This window comes from Physella acuta, unplaced genomic scaffold (genome assembly GCF_028476545.2).
Source record: "Physella acuta isolate Inbredline_101_S28 unplaced genomic scaffold, ASM2847654v3 ptg001653l, whole genome shotgun sequence".
NCBI lineage: Eukaryota > Metazoa > Mollusca > Gastropoda > Physidae > Physella > Physella acuta.
Window position 1 is genome coordinate 179,374 of NW_026733167.1, and position 21,711 is coordinate 201,084.

Consider the following 21,711-nt stretch of genomic DNA (forward strand, 5'->3'; position numbering starts at 1 on the left):
ACCCATCAGAATTGGGTGGAGTCAGGAACGGTCTACAGACTTGAACTCGAGACTTACGGGATAGTATTCCAGCTCTCTACCGCTAGACCACTCCGTCAGTGGCGTAGCGAGGTCGGGTGTCACCCGGTGCGGCACTTAATGGTGTCACCCCCCCCCCCCCATAGGCGTAGAGACCCTTCCTGGGGACAAACTTTCAAATTTTCGATTTGTACCCCCCTCCTCAAGTTTTCGATTTGCACCCCCCAATCAATTTTTCAATTGCACCCCCCCCCTCCTCAAATTTTCGATTTGCATCCCCCCTCCCTCAAAATTTCGATTTTGCACCCCCCCCCCCCCCTCAAGTTTTTCTCTATATGTTTTGCTATTTTTTGCCTTGGTGTCAATCTCCTAAATGGTGTCACCCGCCCCCCCCCCCCTCCTCGCTACGCCTATGCACTCCGTAACTGCTTTATACAACATAAAATTGGTCAAATCGTTATTCTATCCTGTTTCAAATTTATAATTGTCATGTTCGAAGATCTAGCCTAATAGTTCATAAGGCAAGAGAAGTAGAGTTCAGCTGTTTCTGTTAACTCGACATATGAATCTATAGGATGGTCAGCACTATGTCCGGAAGCCTTTACATTCCTTGACGTGAATCAGGTACCCCCCGTCTTGCTTGTAACAGCTTGTCCCTCCCGAAGGTTCAGGTGTCCCCCCCCCCCCCCTTATTTACACCTAAAGTTTTTAAGATTACACGAGGAGAAAAAATGTCTGAACGATACCCTGATACTAACAATATCCCTTTATAATAAGTATATGCTGAGGTTATATATATATATATATATATATATATATATATATATATATATATATATATATATATATATATATATATATATATATATATGTACATACATACATACATACATACATACATACATACATACATACAAACATACATTTATGAATGAACTATGTGCTTTAAATTTTATTGGAATAATTTTTCCTAAAATTTTGATTCGTTTAGTTCTCTTTAAATTGCTGAGAAAATAAGTTGTCTAACCACTAGAATAAATATTGACTGTTAAAAGACGCGGTCTTTTGTCCACCGACATATGTGAACTAGATAAACAACAAACTATTTTTTTTGTAATTATAGTCCTTTTTTTAATTTTGTTTTGATAATCTAATCACTATTTGCTAATTACGTAAAAGATAACAAAACGTATTTACACTATCTATTCAGTGCGCTCAAAATATTGTATTTTATTAAAAATTTGTATCGTCTAAGAGATAGGTTATGGCTAATTTTAAGAACAATTTTTTAATGTTTTCAAAAAAGTAAATTTCTGAAATTTTAAATTGACACATTGGTCTTTCTTTAGTATAATTAAAAAGCACAAAGTTAAAATATACACGCTTTCAATACAAAATATTAAGTTTTTTTACAGCTAAATTTAGCGAAAGTATTTGTAATTGAAAATTTTTTATTTATTTTATTATGGTCTGAAATGTTTGTTTTATCAATTCAAAAAAATTCATACAGATTTTCACGTTTGTATATAAGATAAAAACATTTTCCTACTATACATTTGTACCAAAAATTAACTAATTTTATACTGACAATAATTAAGACTTGAATCATTATTGATAGAGCAATAATTCATATTAATTATATTTTAAGCAGCAAAACAAAAAGCGTTGAATCAAGAGTTTACACAATTCACATTGTAAAATCAAGTCTTTGGAAATCATAAAATATGAAACACCTAAAAATAAATAATAATAAACATCTGAAAATTTCGTTAAAAAAAGATTTTTTTTTAAAAAGTAGCACAATATCTTGAAGCTAATAAAACATCAAAATGATGACTTAATTAAAATATCATATCTTAGAAACAAATAAAAATACTTAAAATATTTTTTACAAACTCTACGTAATTTGTCTAGCCGATCTCTTCGCGTCCACAATGTTGAGAACTCCAGACAATGTAAACAGAAGAAGGCCAGAGATGATCAGGTCAAAAGACCAGCCCACAGTGTAGCCAAAACTGGCAGAGATTCCTGACAAAGGTGTTGTCAAAAGTTTATTAATTTGAACCGCCGCCACGCCTATACCAACTAGACCAAGAATAACTGAAAATAGACAGAATATGTAAAATTTGAATAGACAGAATATGTAAAATTTTAATAGACAGAATATGTCAAATTTAAATAGACGTAATTTGCCAAATTTAAATAGACATAATATGTCAAATTTAAATAGACATAATTTGCCGAATTTAAATAGACAGAATATGTCAAATTTAAATAGACAGAATATGTCAAATTTAAATAGACAGAATATGTCAACTTTAAATAGACAGAATATGTAAAATTTAAATACACAGAATTTGTCAAATTTAAATAGACATAATTTGCTAAATTCAAATAGACAGAATAGACAGAATAGAAAGAATGTGTAAAATTTAAATAGACAGAATATGTCAAATTTAAATAGACAGAATATGTAAAAATTTAAATGGACAGAATATGTAAAATTTAAATAGACAAATATGTCAAATTTAAATACACAGAATCTGTCAAATTTAAATAGACATAATTTGCTAAATTCAAAACGACAGAATAACTTTAGTAGACAGAATATATCAAATTTTAGTCCATGTTGATTAACAAAATAATCAATCCTCAACAACCGAATGCATTGCTGTTTATATCTTCATATAAATATGTTTATGTTCATAAATTTATAATTGTAAATGGTTATGTAATATAAGTATAATTGCACGTGCAGTTCTAAATAGATTAAATCGTATGTGCATGTGTATGCTTGTATCAGGGGCGGAACTACAGTGCCGCCAGACCCCGCAATGCGGGGGGGCCCAGACCGAATGGGGCCCCAAAAATCCCGGCTAAATTATTTAAAAAAAAAAATTTAAAATAAAAAATTTAAAAAAAAAAAAAAAAAAAAAAAAAAAAAGGTGGAGGTCGAGTTATCTTTCTTCTACAGTTACAAAAAAAACACGATAGTCGGCAAACGTCTTTGAAAAAAATGTACAGACTATAGCTCGAGAGACCGCCAGACATATAGACAACTTCAAAGACGCAGGGGCGGAACTACAGTGCCGCCAGACACCGCAATGCGGGGGAGGGGGGCAGACCGATTGGGGGCCCAAAAATCCTGGCTAAATTATTTTAAAAAAAAAATGTTAAAAAAAAAATTAAAACAAAAAAAAATTATTTTTTTTTTTTAAATTAGGTGGAGGTCGAGTTATCTTTCTTCTACAGTTACAAAAAAACACGATAGTCGGCAAACGTCTTTGAAAAAAATGTACAGAATATAGCTCGAGAGACCGCCAGACATATAGACAACTTCAAAGACGCAGGGGCGGAACTACAGTGCCGCCAGACACCGCAATGCGGGGGAGGGGGGCAGACCGATTGGGGGCCCAAAAATCCTGGCTAAATTATTTTTAAAAAAAAATGTAAAAAAAAAATTAAAACAAAAAAAAATTAATTTTTTTTTTTTTTAAATTAGGTGGAGGTCGAGTTATCTTTCTTCTACAGTTACAAAAAAACACGATAGTCGGCAAACGTCTTTGAAAAAAATGTACAGAATATAGCTCGAGAGACCGCCAGACATATAGACAACTTCAAAGACGCAGGGGCGGAACAACAGTGCCGCCAGACACCGCAATGCGGGGGGGGGGGGGGGGGGCAGACCGATGGGGGTCCAAAAATCCTGGCTAAATTATTTTTAAAAAAAAATGTAAAAAAAAAAAATTTAAAATTAATTTTTTTTTAAAATTAGGTGGAGGTTGAGTTATCTTTCTTCTACAGTTACAAAAAAACACGATAGTCGGCAAACGTCTTTGAGAAAAATGCACAGACTATAGCTCGAGAGACCGCCAGACATATAGACAACTTCAAAGACGTAGCCTACCTTTTTACTTTTAGTGGCGTCGATTAGGAGAACAAAAAAGGATTGTTATATTGTTTACATTATTAAATATATATATATATATATATATATATATATATATATATATATATATATATATATATATATATATATATATATATATATATATATATATATATATATATATATATATATATATATATATATATATATATATATGATTGTGTGTTTAAAACTACTGGCCTGGACTCTACAAAAAATATAATTATTTATTTCGATGTCATACATTTATAATTGCGTTCATTTTTACTTTAACAACACTGTATCAATAAACTTGTGAAAGTTTAAGTTATCTCCCTTTAGCGAAGCATCTGAAGTTTTTGCCGGCACGCTTTGAAATCGGGCTGGGGAAATGTTGCGGCGACTATTCTGGTCTTCTAGACGACCGGAAAAAGTCGGCACTATTGATGTAGATGTTTATCGGCACTTTCTTGTCCCCTTCCCTTAAACCTTCCCAACTCTCACCCCTCCCCCCCTCACCCCCCTTTCATCCCTACCCCTCACCTCTACCCCTCACCACACCCTTACTCTTACAATAAGATGTAATGCATAGATTAACGAACCGTCTATGAACTACTGAACTGTAAACTGACCACTTCTGCACATTTTGTTAAAGACACTAGTCAGTAGTTGTTCATTTACCTGATGAAGTATTTTGTTGACGAGTCTAATTCACACAACAAGGAAGGTAAGGCTCGTCTTTATATTATTAATTGTTTTATAATTAGTACACGTATTAATTGAACATTAGTTATTAACACTAAATACATTAAAGTTAATCAAATTTAGGATACAATGATCTAGCTTTTAAGGCTAAAAACAACCAAAAGATCTATATCACCTTTGAATGTATTAATGTTTAATTTCATGTTTAGCCCGTAACGGGGAGGGGTTATATTCGGTTATAATATGGGGTGGGTCTTTGGCAGTGTTTCTTCCAGACGTTTCTCTTCGGGGGGGGGGGGGGGCGCTTGAAATTTTCGGAGGGGGGGGGGGGGGGGGGGGCGGGCACTGTTAAAAGTATATATTTTCTATATAAATTATATAAAATTAATTTCTTTCTGGGGGGGGGGGGTGACACCATTAAGTGCCGCACCGGGTGACACCCGACCTCGCTACGCCACTGCACCCGATATATATATATATATATATATATATATATATATATATATATATATATATATATATATATATATATACATATATATATATATATATATATATATATATATATATATATATATATATATATATATATATATATATATATACATATAGATATATATATATATATAGGGGCCTAAAAAAATTTTTGCGGGGGGGGCCATTTTTTTCTAGTTCCGCCACTGGCTTGTATGCGCAACTGTAAACGTAAAAATGAAATGTATAACATGAAAAAAAAATCAGCTGGACTGACCTGAAAGAAACACTACAATACTTGTACACCAGGCGCTTGTTATCGTTCCTTTTTTCAGGAGCGCTGATAGTGTGATCAAGAGAACCACGACCTCCACTGATAGACAGACAGCAAGTAACTTCCGGCATGTAGAGAACCAGCCTGACGAAATAAAAAAAATTAATTTTACGAGCCGACCCGCGGCGTATAACACGCCGCTATTTAGTTTTATTTTCTACTTTTCAATAATTCATAATTTGTGAATTCGACAGTACCAATGCTGTCACTGAAAACATTTGCTTTAAAACACTAAAACCCTCCTTTCCCCCCACCCCCCACCCCTCCGTGAAAGCAGCCTCCTCTTAGTTACCTCCCCTAAGTTTAAAATAGTTTCAAACTAAATTATCTGCCCTAATAGTCGTCACTAAATCCGGCTCTACGATTGTAAACATTTAGCGTTAACCAAAGCTCACCAGACCATGTAGGGGTGGGGTGGTAGGGAGCGCGCATACAGCTTGTTTTCTAGCGTCTCCCAGAAGAGAATTATATATATAGATAGATAATGAGTTACTCTACAACCAATTATGTTACTGTTTAGCTTTATATGTATTTTGTTTTGCTTATCTTAGGTTACTACTTTGCACATAATAAACAGTTTACTATGTTACCTTTTAATTTGAAATAAACTAACTACTGTTTGCCTCAAAATTATTTTGTTATAGATTAGCTTAAAATCAGGCGTCGTCGTGGTCGAGTCGGTAAAGCTCATGGTTGCTATAAACCGTAAAGTCTCGAGTTCAAACCCTCGATCTAGGAGACAAAACACCAAAATAAAACATCTGCTGCCTTGTAGTTTGCTCTTGGTTGGACAAGGCTGAAATCGGAGTCAATGCCTCAATGGCGCATAAGCAGTTGACACGTCTACTTAATTGTGCTGGAGCGGATCCCTCCAGTAGAAGAAGAGGCTTAAAACAATGATATGTTATATGTAGCTAAAATGAGCTTTTAATTAGTTTTTTTCAACCCATCTTTTGGCCCCCCTAGGGTCGGCACCCGGGGACATATGTACCCCTCTCACCCCCCCGCCCCCTCTCTACGCCTCTGGTTTACGTACTTAGAACTGCACACTGAAACAGGGCTAGTGTTTAGCAAAACAACTGATGCCATTTAATATTTGTATTCACATCGCCCCCCCCCCCCTGACCCATTGTCATCCCCGGGTTAAAGTCCCAAAGAACGAAACTAAATACCAGATATATTTGAATCAACGACATAAATATAGCATACTAAAATATACTGCTTAATATGCCCCCCCCCCCCCATTCCCCACCCCTACCTCCACTCAGAGGCGTAGCGACCCTTCCCGGGGACATACTTTTCGATTTGCACCCCCCCTCGAGATTTCGATTTGCATCCCCCCCCCCCCTCAAACTTTCGATTTGCACCCCCCTCAACCTTTCAATTTATTTTTCCAAACCATTTTGGCGCCCCCTAAGGTCGGCGCCCGGGGACATATGTCCCCCCCCCCCTCGCTACGCTACTGCCTCCACTCAAACCCCAGTTAATCAAGATATGACAGCTTAATCCAAAAAACCCTAAGTGAAATGTATTGTTATTGCTGGATCAGGATATAAAAATTATAGTTGTTTAAGTATGGTGGTCTACAAGACTAATTCGAAGAAAAAAAAATCGAAGAATTATCTCCCCTTTTTTTCTTATACCATATGCACGTTACAACTTATCTACCCATAACAATAACAGTTTTACTGTTGATAAACCGCAAGTATTTACCTTTCCATGTTACTTCATTCTCCGTGTAATGAAACAGCTCTAGTTCGTAGCACATTTTATCTATCAAACAGACATCCCATAACCCCGCGTGCACAAAACTCCCCCATTTGCCGATGTAATTCGTTGAGTACCCAATAATCATCAGCAGTAAACCTGTGGATATATGTTTCAAGAAAGTCAATACAAAGCCGTATGATATAGCACATATGGGTCATACAGCTAAACATGGATGTTAATCAATACAAAACAGTAAGATAAAGCCAAACTAGTCAGAGTCTCTTCCATGCATCTCTTCGGGGGGGGGGGGGGCTCTGCCCCCCCCCCCGAAAAAAGTTTAACGCCCCCCTCCCGAACGAGATGGATTTTTATATAATAAACATACACTTTTAATAGTGTCCGCCCCCCCCCCCCCCCCCCGCGAAATTTTCAATTGCCCCCCCCCCCCCCGGACAAAAAAGGCTGGAATAAACACTGAAACTAGCCATACAGGTAAACTAGGATGTAAATAAATATAAAACAGTAAGATATCGCTAAACTAGCCATACAGGTAAACTAGGATTTAAATCAATATAAAACAGTAAGATATTACTAAACTAGCTATATTGGTAAACTAGGATGTAAATCAATATGAAACTGTAAGATATAACTAAACTAGCCATACAGGTAAACTAGGATTAAAATCAATATAAAACAGTAAGATATAGCTAGACTAGCCATACAGGTAAACTAGGATTTAAATCAATATAAAACAGTAAGATATAGCTAGACTAGCCATACAGGTAAACTAGGATTTAAATCAATATAAAATAGTAAGATATAGCTAAAGTAGCCATACAGGTAAACTAGGATGTAAATCAATACAAAGTAGTAAGATATAGCTAAACTAGCCATACAGGTAAACTAGGATTTAAATCAATATAAAATAGTAAGATATAGCTAAAGTAGCCATACAGGTAAACTAGGATGTAAATCAATACAAAGTAGTAAGATATAGCTAAACTAGCCATACAGGTAAACTAGGATGTAAATCAATACAAAGTAGTAAGATATAGCTAGACTAGCCATACAGGTAAACTAGGATGTAAATCAATACAAAGTAGTAAGATATAGCTAGACTAGCCATACAGGTAAACTAGGATTTAAATCAATATAAAACAGTAAGATATAGCTAGACTAGCCATACAGGTAAACTAGGATTTAAATCAATATAAAATAGTAAGATATAGCTAAACTAGCCATACAGGTAAACTAGGATGTAAATCAATACAAAGTAGTAAGATATAGCTAAACTAGCCATACAGGTAAACTAGGGTTTAAATCAATATAAAACAGTAAGATATAGCTAAACTAGCCATACAGGTACACAAGATAAAAGACTTTCAATAGCTCTTGCTATAGCGTTATTCTTGTTGCAATAGGTCATCTATTTATGGCTTCCAAAAACATTTTGAAATTTAGACCCCATACCCCCTTTCAAAGCTCTACCCCCCCCCCCCCCCCAACGTTTGTGAAAGTTATTGCAGTTAGGAATGCGAGGTGAAGAAGTTTAAGACCATTTAAGAGCAAGCAGTGCCGAAACGTATGCGAAATTAGCAAAAAATGATTCTACAACAGCACTTTGATTCACTCAAGCTCAGTGATATTTGGTTACATTTAATATGTTTAAGGATATAGTGTAGTGTAGCATTAAAAGATAAAAGATATAGTGTAGCATTAAAAGATAAAAGATATAGTGTAGCATTAAAAGATACAGTGTAGCCAGCATATTCAGTTAGCTTGTCGGCAGATTTCTAAGGTTAGTATAATTTATAAAACCTTTTTTTTTACTTTATCTCTTATTATGTTTATGCATAAAATATTACTAAATAAGTTGTTATTAATCGCAAATGTGTTACACAAGATAAAATAACTGGTATATGGGGATTGGAAAAGGTTTATTTAAAATGCTAGCAAATTGACGTATGACAAATCATTATTTTGTTCCTTTCTGTATAAAATAAAGATAAAGGGGAACAACCAACAATTAGTTTTAATACCTCAGTAAAAAAGGGCAAAAATATAATGTTTACAAAAAAGGAAACGGTGCTGATTGTTTATTAGTAAACAATAGTTGTTAAATAAATAATATTTAGATTTCTTTTATTGTATTTCCTATAATACAGAGCTTTAAACTATCATTTTATTTTAATCTATATTTAAAACTGTTAACAGAATTACATTTCTATTTCTTTTATAAGCTAAATTTACGTACAATTAAATAATAAATTGGGTATTTTTATCAATTCCTATTGCAATTATTAAAACAGTTTTCTAAAACGCGAAATAATATTTAAAATTCGTTTTCTAACATTGTTTTTTAAAATGCAATTGTGTGAAGTCGCACCATCTGAACCCCCATTCCCCTTTCACACTTCGTCACAAAATTACGGACCCCCCCCCCCTCCACCTGTGAGTGTGACGTCATTTATGGACGACCCCCTACACTTAGATCGAAAATCTGGTCAATAAGAAACTCTACTGAATGTGCCTATAATTTATTTCTAAACCATACACTTCAACTTACTCAAAACACAAGCCCCAAATAAAAAAAAAAAACATGGTCTAGATCATTCTAGATCAAGATCATACAACTAGATAAAACACCTAGACAATTCAACTCAGCACTACTGACTATTTTAAACCCAAACCACATTAAAATAGATGCTAGTATTTTATCTCAGTAAAGCGTTGTTTTTTTTTCTAAGTGTCTAGACAATCGATTGAAAAGTATAGATGTAATATCAAAAGTGCTAGATATAAATAATAGAGTAACAATAACGATAAATAAAATGGTAGCAACAGTGAGGTTGATATAAATAAATATTCAACTGGTAGTGTTAGTATCCTCGCAAATTAAAGACAATTACTGGTACAATAAATGTTTCGACCCAACGTCTTCGCCAGGATCACTGGTTATCATATTTGTCTAAAATCACAATGTTGTGTGTTGAAGAAGACCTTAGGTGAAAACGTCCATTGTACCTGTAATTACCTGTACGTTGTGAGGACAATGAATACGTGGGTAGGCTTTTGGTTTATTTATTTTTTAAATATAGACATTACATCAAAAATAGATTGCTTTCTTAACATAGGGGTAGATAGTAAAGGGATAGACATTGCATCAGGTTTATAGAAACTTACTGATGATTTGAACAAAGAGATTGATCTTCCATAAAAGAGATGTGCTCTGAATGTGCATACTGTTTTCTCTATAAAAGGCAAAAATACAATTAATATAATATGATTATGAATATACATATATAGATAATGTTATTTATGTTGACTCAATTAAGGATCCTCTAGGGAGATGGAGGTGGGGGTTTCGTAACGTTGTGAGACGGGGGAAAGGTATTAATCGATTTATTTTAAAACGGAAGTCATAGGTGAGCCACTCCTAATAATGTTCGATAAAGAGCGCATTATGTCCCTGTATTTATATATATATATATATATATATATATATATATATATATATATATATATATATATATATATATATATATATATATATATATATATATATATGTGTGTGTATATGCATATATACATATATGTGTGTTTGCGTGTGCGCGTGTGTGTGTGTGTGCAGGTAATTGAGTGCTGGCTCGCATGAGTGTGTGCTTTCTTAAGGGTGCACGTGTACGTCTGGGAAAACAATGTGTCTTAAAATGATGTGTAAATGTACGCTTTCATATTACAGACAAACAGTGAAACATTCGAGGACCACTCGCTTAGCTACAGCAGTTCACCCAAAACGTTATATTATTTTGTTATATCATATTAGAATATTCTTTGAAGTTCTCAAAATCGAACCATAAATTTTATCCATACTTTTTGCTGACTATTGATTACTATAGTAATTACATAAATCACAAAGAGTATATTTTATCACTGTTTCAGTTTAAAATGAAATGAAATCGTTACCTTGCTTAGATTGTGAAAATGATTTCATTGTGAAAAAAATGTTATTATTTTTTGTGGATATTTTAGTAGAGTAAGGTGTTAGTGTATAGGTAGAGATTAATCCATATGAAATAAACCGGGAGTGATCTCTCCTAAACTTTTTCGAATATTCTTATATAACTCGGAATATAGACATGATTTTTAATTACTTAAACTTTTAAAAATAGAATAGAATCTCGTAGAAAAAAGAATTGCGCACCAAGCGAACGCCAAAACAAAATGTGCATAATAGTGCGCAATATTATTTGTACTTTTTAAATTTACATGCATTTTTGAGAAATTGGAAATAGCGTAAATTACTACTTCCGGTCAACAGAAATTACTCAAAATATGATAGAAGGTAGAGAATTAGATTTTTTACTTACATGTGAATTTTCATTTATCTATCTGAAATAGTACTCAAGTTGTAGGCTTTTTAAAAATTCAAAGTAGAAAAAGTACCACTTTCGGTTATCAGAAATCGCTCAAAAGTTGATACGGATATACGATTTTGATAAAATACTTATATATGAAATTTCATCAACCTAGCCGTAACGGTACTCAAGTTATCGTGTTTACACACAGACAGACAGACACACACACAGACAGACAGACACACAGACATACGGACAAGATTGCAAAATTATGTTTTTCCGTATCAGTGAGGTGTAAAACGTCGAGATTTGTAAAAATCTCGATTTTTTTTTTTTGCACGATTACAATACTTTCTCTATACTACGTATATACGAGAAAGTAAAAAGGAATAAAGCTTTTAATAAATGTCTTATGTTGTTTTCTTTCTATATGAATTAACGTTGAATATATCATATCATAATTTTACAACACGTTTATATATGAATAACGTTGAATAAATCATTAGTTTAAAACATGTTTTAAATTTCAAACCAATAAGATTTGTTTAAAAATGGATGTTCTATTAAAGCACACCTGGTAATATTGAATAACTCATAACCTCAATGACGTGTTCGAAAGTCCAATGAAAAACATCAACATCCACAGCAACAATAGAGGACACACAAGAACGGTCCGAGTCTGTCTAGTTAGCTGTGTGATAAAATGTTTACATGGTCGTAAGGGGGGAGATTACTCAACAAGAGTAAATCTATATTTAGAGAAGAATAAGTAGAAAGGCGTGGCTTGAGGAGGGTGAATGGGGCGGCCACCTCGGTCGACGTATCCAGAGTACACCATTTAGGGGGGTGACACCAAGGCAAAAAATAGCAAAATAAATAGAGAAAATGATAAATAGTGTTTAAAGAGGTGCAAATCGAAAGTTTGATGGGGGGGGGGGGGTGCAAATCGAAAGTTTGAGGGTGGGTGCAAATCGAAAGTTTGAGGGTGGGTGCAAATCGAAAGTTTGAGGGTGGGTGCAAATCGAAAGTTTGAGGGTGGGTGCAAATCGAAAATTGAAAGTTTGTCCCCGGGAAGTGTCGCTACGCCTCTGGGGAGGGGGGGGGGGTTGACACCATTAAGTGCCGCACTGGGTGATACCCGACCTCGCTACGCCACTGGGCCCACATAGTCTCAAACAGTTGAAAACAGACGACTGTCTTTTAGTCTGGGCTACAAGGCAGCTCTCATGTAAGGTTTAGGTTCGTCAACGTACAAACAACTCGTGTACTTATACTTAAACAGCAGTTGTAAAGCGAATATGCTTAAAAATAAAAAAAGTAACCAATGATTACGAACTTGATTAAACACAAATGCGTGTGTGTGTGCATGTAGATGTGTTTATGACCGAAGTGTCTGTACGTGTGTAAGTGTGAATGTATGTCTCGCGAGCATAGGCCTACGTGTACAAATGTGTAAAAATGTGCATGTATGTATTATTGTTTCTTTGTATCAGTGTGAATATAAGTATTGTATCAATGTGTGTAATTGTATGCAGAGTGCCCCCCCCCCCCCCCCCCCGAAGAAAGTCTATCGCCCCCCCCCCCCCCCGAACGAGATGGAATTTATATAGCAAACATACTTTTACTAGTGTCCGCCCACCCCCCCCCCGGAAAATGTTGACCGCCCCCCCCCCCCCTCGACAATATCAAGTGCCCCCCCCCCCCGGGAGAAAAAATTCTGGAAGAAACACTGATTGTATGTCTTTGTATGTTCGCGACCGTGTTTGTTAGACATAGTAAATTATAGCTGGCAGTGAAGGGGGAAAATATAAGAGTCATTAATCTCTCCATCTTGATATTTCGGCTGTTTCCTGTCAATCACAGCTGTATCCTTTAGGGCAGTGTTTCTTAACCTGTGTTCGATCGAACCCCAGGAGTCGTTGAGTCAATCTCGGAGGTTCGCCGAAGATGAAGACACACAACTGACTCATATAATTTGCGATTGGATTTTATCAGTGTGAACGATAAAACTATTTTAAGAAACGTTGGGTGAATGCAGTGGAGTAGCGAGGTCGGGTGTCACCCGGTGCGCACTTAATAGTGTTACGCCCCCCCCCCCCAAGAGGCGTAGCGACCCATCCCGGGGTCAAACTTTCAATTTTCAATTTGCACCCCGACCCCCCAAATTTTTTATTTGCACCCCCCCCCCCTCAAACTTTCGATTTGCACTCTTAAAACACTAATTAACACTCGAATCAATCACTTAATTAAGAGGAATTTTCATTTTTCTCTATATATTTTGCTATTTTTTGCCTTGGTGTCAACCCCCTAAATGGTGTCACCCGGTGCGGTCCGCACCCTTGCCCCCCCCCCCTCGCTACGCCTCTGGAGGAATGCGCGTATAAAACTGGTGGAGTCTATCTAGAAAAGTTAAGAACCACTGGTTTAGAGGCCGTTAAGCCGACGTGGTTGGCCTCAATTTCACCCCTCAAACTAGCTAGGATTAGAAATCTACAATGCTGAGAAGTTATATTTGCATAGAAAACCGTTTCGCTGAGTAATCAACACAAGATTGGGTGTTTAGACAGCCGATTAACGCACTGATCTTATCGTGAACTTAGACTCACATTTATTTTCTGTTTATAGCTTCGGAAAGTTAATGACATAATAATATCTTGCTATTTTCGTAGACCAGTATGTTCAAAAGGATAAATCGAAGCAACAAAACACAACATTACCGCCTGTAAATCAACTTTAATTGTAAAAATCTCTGAGGCTTTATTAAACTGCCGTGGAAGAGTATTATAATTTCATCTGTTTGATTGATGTTTTAAATGCAGTTGGAGAGTTAGATAGAGAGATAATTAATAAGTTTAACATCGTCCCTATAAACTTGCAATATAATTTTAAAAGAAATCTTTTGACTTGAGAATAGTTGAGAATAAGTTAATAATCGATCACATTAACAAATTAATGTGAGAAATGTCCTCTTTAACACGTTGTCCCGTTATCCAAGCCATCCACACAGTAGATACAATAAATATAAAAATTCGGGGTGTTAATTCAACAAAGTATACGACCATTAAGATACAATTCAAATACATGTTCATTTTTATTTCTAAAAAGCGAGATATTTTAATTCTAAAGGTTATTTTAGTATCAAACTGTTATGTTGTATTTTAATAATACTTAGCTGAAGACAAAAACCTATATTATAATTGTCGTGAGAACAAAATCTTAACGACAAAATTGACGTGGCAGATATATTATTTCACGACAAATTTGTCTTTATCACATTCTGTGTAAATACATTTACTCTATCGACAGTCAGGGTACTTAGGTTGGATTTACATATCTTATGCTACTAACAATGATTCTAGGATTCTTTAAAACGGGTGTCCCCTGAGGGTGTCCAACACCCCTCTCCCCTTCTATTCAATTATTTTATTGTTTTGATATCGCAAAATGCAACTATTTTTTTCATTTGGCGTCACCAGTTAAATAGTGTTAACCAGTGCGAATCGACCCCCCCCCCCTCAACCCCCACTTTGTGACGCCACAGAATAACACTGCAGTACTTTGTGTATTTGTTGACAATGAGAAGGTTCAATTGATTTGAAATAAAAAAAAAAAATCTGAAGATGATATTATTATATCATTAGGTAAATATTTAAAACTCTAAACACAGATCATCACTCTAACCATGTCCCAGCACTCCCTGCCATGGTAGAGCACGTTTCGATAGATCTAATGTCATGTAGACCAAATGTCGTGTAGACCAAATGTCGTGTAGACCAAATGTCGTGTAGACCAAATGTCGTGTAGACCAAATGTCGTGTAGACCAAATGTCGTGTAGAACAAATGTCGTGTAGACCAAATGTCGTGTAGACCAAATGTCGTGTAGACCAAATGTCGTGTAGACCAAATGTCGTGTAGACCAAATGTCGTGTAGACCAAATGTCGTGTAGACCAAATGTCGTGTAGACCAAATGTCGTGTAGACCAAATGTCGTGTAGACCAAATGTCGTGTAGACTAAATGTCGTGTAGACCAAATGTCGTGTAGACCAAATGTGTAGACCAAATATCGTGTAGACCAAATGTCATGTAGGCCAAATGTCATGTAGACCAAATGTCGTGTAGAACAAAGGTCGTGTAGACCAAATGTCGTGTAGAACAAAGGTCGTGTAGACCAAATGTCGTGTAGACCAAATGTCGTGTAGACCAAATGTCGTGTAGACCAAATTTAAATGTCGTGTAGACCAAATGTCGTGTAGACCAAATGTAATGTACGCCAAATGTTGTGTAGACCAAATATCGTGTAGACCAAATGTCGTGTAGACCAAATGTCATGTAGGCCAAATGTCATGTAGACCAAATGTCGTGTAGAACAAATGTCGTGTAGACCAAATGTCGTGTAGACCAAATGTCGTGTAGACCAAATGTGTAGACCAAATGTCGTGTAGACCAATGTCGTGTAGACCAAATGTCGTGTAGACCAAATGTCGTGTAGACCAAATGTGTAGACCAAATGTCGTGTAGACCAAATGTCGTGTAGACCAAATGTCGTGTAGACCAAATGTCGTGTAGACCAAATGTCGTGTAGACCAAATGTCGTGTAGACCAAATGTCGTGTAGACCAAATGTGTAGACCAAATATCGTGTAGACCAAATGTCGTGTAGACCAAATGTCGTGTAGACCAAATGTCGTGTAGACCAAATGTCGTGTAGACCAAATGTCGTGTAGACCAAATGTCGTGTAGATCTAATATCGTGTAGACCAAATGTCGTGTAGACCAAATGTCGTGTAGACCAAATGTCGTGTAGACCAAATGTCGTGTAGACCAAATGTCGTGTAGACCAAATGTGTAGACCAAATATCGTGTAGACCAAATGTCGTGTAGACCAAATGTCGTGTAGACCAAATGTCGTGTAGACCAAATGTCGTGTAGACCAAATGTCGTGTAGACCAAATGTCGTGTAGACCAAAAGTCGTGTAGACCAAATGTCGTGTAGACCAAATGTCGTGTAGACCAAATGTCGTGTAGACCAAATGTCGTGTAGACCAAATGTCGTGTAGACCAAATGTCGTGTAGAACAAATGTCGTGTAGACCAAATGTCGTGTAGACCAAATGTCGTGTAGACCAAATGTGTAGACCAAATATCGTGTAGACCAAATGTCGTGTAGACCAAATTTCGTGTAGACCAAATGTCGTGTAGACCAAATGTCGTGTAGACTAAATGTCGTGTAGACCAAATGTCGTGTAGACCAAATGTGTAGACCAAATATCGTGTAGACCAAATGTCATGTAGGCCAAATGTCATGTAGACCAAATGTCGTGTAGAACAAAGGTCGTGTAGACCAAATGTCGTGTAGACCAAATGTCGTGTAGACCAAATGTCGTGTAGACCAAATTTAAATGTCGTGTAGACCAAATGTCGTGTAGATCAAATGTCGTGTAGACCAAATGTAATGTACGCCAAATGTCGTGTAGACCAAATATCGTGTAGACCAAATGTCATGTAGGCCAAATGTCATGTAGACCAAATGTCGTGTAGACCAAATGTCATGTAGGCCAAATGTCATGTAGACCAAATGTCGTGTAGAACAAATGTCGTGTAGACCAAATGTCGTGTAGACCAAATGTCGTGTAGACCAAATGTCGTGTAGACCAAATGTCGTGTAGACCAAATGTCGTGTAGACCAAATGTCGTGTAGACCAAATGTCGTGTAGACCAAATGTCGTGTAGACCAAATGTCGTGTAGATCAAATGTCGTGTAGACCAAATGTGTAGACCAAATATCGTGTAGACCAAATGTCGTGTAGACCAAATGTCGTGTAGACCAAATGTCGTGTAGACCAAATGTCGTGTAGACCAAATGTCGTGTAAACCAAATGTGTAGACCAAATATCGTGTAGACCAAATGTCATGTAGGCCAAATGTCATGTAGACCAAATGTCGTGTAGAACAAAGGTCGTGTAGACCAAATTTAAATGTCGTGTAGACCAAATGTCGTGTAGATCAAATGTCGTGTAGACCAAATGTAGTGTACGCCAAATGTCGTGTAGACCAAATATCGTGTAGACCAAATGTCATGTAGGCCAAATGTCATGTAGACCAAATGTCGTGTAGAACAAATGTCGTGTAGACCAAATGTCGTGTAGACCAAATGTCGTGTAGACCAAATGTCGTGTAGACCAAATTTAAATGTCGTGTAGACCAAATGTCGTGTAGATCAAATGTCGTGTAGACCAAATGTAGTGTACGCCAAATGTCGTGTAGACCAAATGTCGTGTAGACCAAATGTCGTGTAGACTAAATGTCGTGTAGACCAAATGTGTAGACCAAATGTCATGTAGACCAAATGTCTTGTAGAACAAATGTCGTGTAGACCAAATGTCGTGTAGACCAAATGTCGTGTAGACCAAATGTCGTGTAGACCAAATGTCGTGTAAACCAAATTTAAATGTCGTGTAGACCAAATGTCGTGTAGACCAAATGTCGTGTAGATCAAATGTCGTGTAGACCAAATGTCGTGTAGAACAAATGTCGTGTAGACCAAATGTCGTGTAGACCAAATGTCGTGTAGATCAAATGTCGTGTAGACCAAATGTGTAGACCAAATGTCGTGTAGACCAAATGTCGTGTAGACCAAATGTCGTGTAGACCAAATGTCGTGTAGAACAAATGTCGTGTAGACCAAATGTCGTGTAGACCAAATGTCGTGTAGACCAAATGTCGTGTAGACCAAATTTAAATGTCGTGTAGACCAAATGTCGTGTAGATCAAATGTCGTGTAGACCAAATGTAGTGTACGCCAAATGTCGTGTAGACCAAATGTCGTGTAGACCAAATGTCGTGTAGACCAAATGTCGTGTAGACCAAATGTGTAGACCAAATGTCATGTAGACCAAATGTCGTGTAGAACAAATGTCGTGTAGACCAAATGTCGTGTAGACCAAATGTCGTGTAGACCAAATGTCGTGTAAACCAAATTTAAATGTCGTGTAGACCAAATGTCGTGTAGACCAAATGTCGTGTAGATCAAATGTCGTGTAGACCAAATGTCGTGTAGACCAAATGTCGTGTAGACCAAATGTCGTGTAGACCAAATGTCGTGTAGATCAAATGTCGTGTAGACCAAATGTGTAGACCAAATGTCGTGTAGACCAAATGTCGTGTAGACCAAATGTCGTGTAGATCAAATGTCGTGTAGATCAAATGTCGTGTAGACCAAATGTCGTGTAGACGAAATGTCGTGTAGACCAAATGTCGTGTAGATCAAATGTCGTGTAGATCAAATGTCGTGTAGACCAAATGTGTAGACGAAATGTCGTGTAGACCAAATGTCGTGTAGACCAAATGTCGTGTAGACCAAATGTCGTGTAGATCAAATGTCGTGTAGACCAAATGTCGTGTAGATCAAATGTCGTGTAGATCAAATGTCGTGTAGATCAAATGTCGTGTAGATCAAATGTCGTGTAGATCAAATGTCGTGTAGATCAAATGTCGTGTAGACCAAATGTGTAGACGAAATGTCGTGTAGACCAAATGTCGTGTAGATCAAATGTCGTGTAGATCAAATGTCGTGTAGACCAAATGTGTAGACGAAATGTCGTGTAGACCAAATGTCGTGTAGACCAAATGTCGTGTAGACCAAATGTCGTGTAGATCAAATGTCGTGTAGACCAAATGTCGTGTAGATCAAATGTCGTGTAGATCAAATGTCGTGTAGATCAAATGTCGTGTAGATCAAATGTCGTGTAGATCAAATGTCGTGTAGACCAAATGTGTAGACCAAATGTGTAGACCAAATGTCGTGTAGACCAAATGTCGTGTAGACCAAATGTCGTGTAGACCAAATGTCGTGTAGACCAAATGTGTAGACCAAATGTCGTGTAGACCAAATGTCGTGTAGACCAAATGTCGTGTAGACCAAATGTCGTGTAGGCCAAATGTCATGTAGACCGAATGTCGTGTAGACCAAATGTCGTGTAGATCAAATGTCGTGTAGACCAAATGTCGTGTAGACCAAATGTCGTGTATACCAAATGTCGTGTAGACCAAATGTCGTGTAGACCAAATGTCATGTAGACCAAATGTCATGTAGATAAATTGTCGTATTGACCAATTGTCGTGTAGATCACATATCGTGGTGGGTTAAAGGTCGATAGACCAAATATCTGTAGACAAACCATACTTGACAAAAAAAACTTAAACGAATTATCTACCGTGGATGTGAAACACCTCATTTATTTTATCTTAATATCAAGGGAGAGAACGTATAATTCAAGCGTAATTTCAAACAAACAAAGATTGTTTTGATAAAAAGATATTAATAAACTTTTCGAAATTAAATGTTTTTGAATAACACATATTATTGCTTTAAGTTATTTGTATTTTTGTTTTTATTTATGTTTTAGAAAGTTGAAATTTAATACAAGACTCCGTTTAAGTTTATGTAAAAACGCTAGATCAATGTTTATATATGTTTATATATAAATAAAGTTGTTTCAAACCAAATTACTGAATGAGTTTTCTTTTTTTCCTAAGGCTTTGACCCTTTGAATCTTGGTGTTGTTGATGCACTTGAAGAAACAAAATCAGGAGAAAAGCGAAACATAGGAATGGTGGTGACAGGGTTGTAATATTAGAGTCTCAAGAAAGAATCTGAGCAATTCAACTATTTCACCACTGACTTCATTTGTATAAAGGTTCATCATCATCATCTCAACATGTTCAAATGTTTCATCCTGGTCTTAGGTGCTTTGACCACAGGTGCTTTGACTTTAGGGGGTTTGACCATAGGGGGTTTGACAATAGGGGGTTTGTCCATAGGGGCTTTGTACACAGCGGGCCTTTGACCACAGATGGGCTTTGACCATAGGGGGTTTGACCACAACGGGGCTTTGACCAAAGAGTAGGGTTCAACATAATATATAGATTTTTAATAAATAGAAATTAGAAACTGTTATTTGATTTAAATTTATGATACAGTTAATACGATTTTATACATGTTTCATGAGAGTCAATTGATAAAAATTAACATGTATTAAAAAAAGGTCAATAACGATATTTTATTTTGACTATATGTCAGTAGGCCTACATCTGATTGACCATATATCAGTACATCTGTTTGACCATATGTCTGAACAGCAAGTTGTAATTTTTCGTGCAGCATTCTGTATCGCTTCTCAGCTGGGTAGCTTGCTCCTGCGACACCTTGCAAGAAAGTTGTCATTTGCCGTATGCAGTCCATCTGTAGACCTTCAAGGAAACGCCACATTGTTGGGTGACTAAATTGGAGGAGAGACTGAAGACTGTAATGCCATCCTTCACAATTGTTATTTGTTCGTGGTACACCATCGCCAATAGTGTGTGTTTGATTCCAATTTTTAAAACTAATCCGTACCTATGGTCAAAGGCCCTATGGTCAAAGACACGTTTTGGTCAAACCCTCTATGGTCAAAGCCCCTATGGTCAAAGCCCATATGGTCAAAGCCCCTATGGTCAAAGCCCATATGGTCAAAGCCCCTATGGTCAAAGCCCATATGGTCAAAGCCCCTATGGTCAAAGCCCTGTTATGGTCAAAGCCCCGCTGTGGCCAAAGCCCCTATGGTCAAAGCACCTGTGGTCCGCGCACTTTCATCTTTCATGCTGTATTGTGTAAATATCTAACATAAAACAGCCTCTTCAGTTTGATCATGTATGAGAGGTTTCTTCTGTAAATTTATGTTGTCATCAATTTTGTTTTTGAATAAAAAATATCTATTTTAAAAAATTCCCATGTCATATAATGGGACAATTTTCAAAATCAAAATGTTATTTTAAACATAACCATTTTAAAATTACTGTTTTTTTTTAATTGGCGACACTTGGTTATGCGCCATTTAGGTCTTTGACTCCGATTTCAGCCTGCTTTCTTTTTGGATTTGCTTCCACAGCCTTTGTCCAACCGAGAACAAACTACACGGCAACGGTTGTTTGATTTTGGAGTTGTCTCTCCTAGACGGGTTACTGTTCCCAGCTATCGAGCCTCATCTGCCCGAGGGTTCAAACTCGAGAATTATCGGTTTAGCAGCCATAAGCTTTACCGACATGACCACGCCGACGTTAAATACCTTGAGTTAACTCTATGTATTACCTACAAACAATTTTACAGAAGCTTTAATCAGCCTTAGATTGTGTTTGCTTAACCGTTTAGACTAAATCATTGCTTAGCT

General features: G+C 36.5%; 1 protein-coding gene across 1 annotated transcript; it reads right to left on the reverse strand.

Moving 5' to 3' along the window:
- Window positions 1-1,903: 1,903 nt before the first annotated feature.
- Window positions 1,904-7,297, reverse strand: LOC131929595 (uncharacterized). Its single transcript, XM_059285884.1, has 3 exons — window positions 7,152-7,297; window positions 5,382-5,522; window positions 1,904-2,118 (listed from the first exon to the last, which is right to left on the reverse strand). Exons 1-3 carry the CDS (start codon window positions 7,291-7,293, stop codon window positions 1,916-1,918), a joined length of 486 nt encoding a protein of 161 aa, XP_059141867.1. The 5' UTR covers window positions 7,294-7,297; the 3' UTR covers window positions 1,904-1,915.
- Window positions 7,298-21,711: the final 14,414 nt, after the last annotated feature.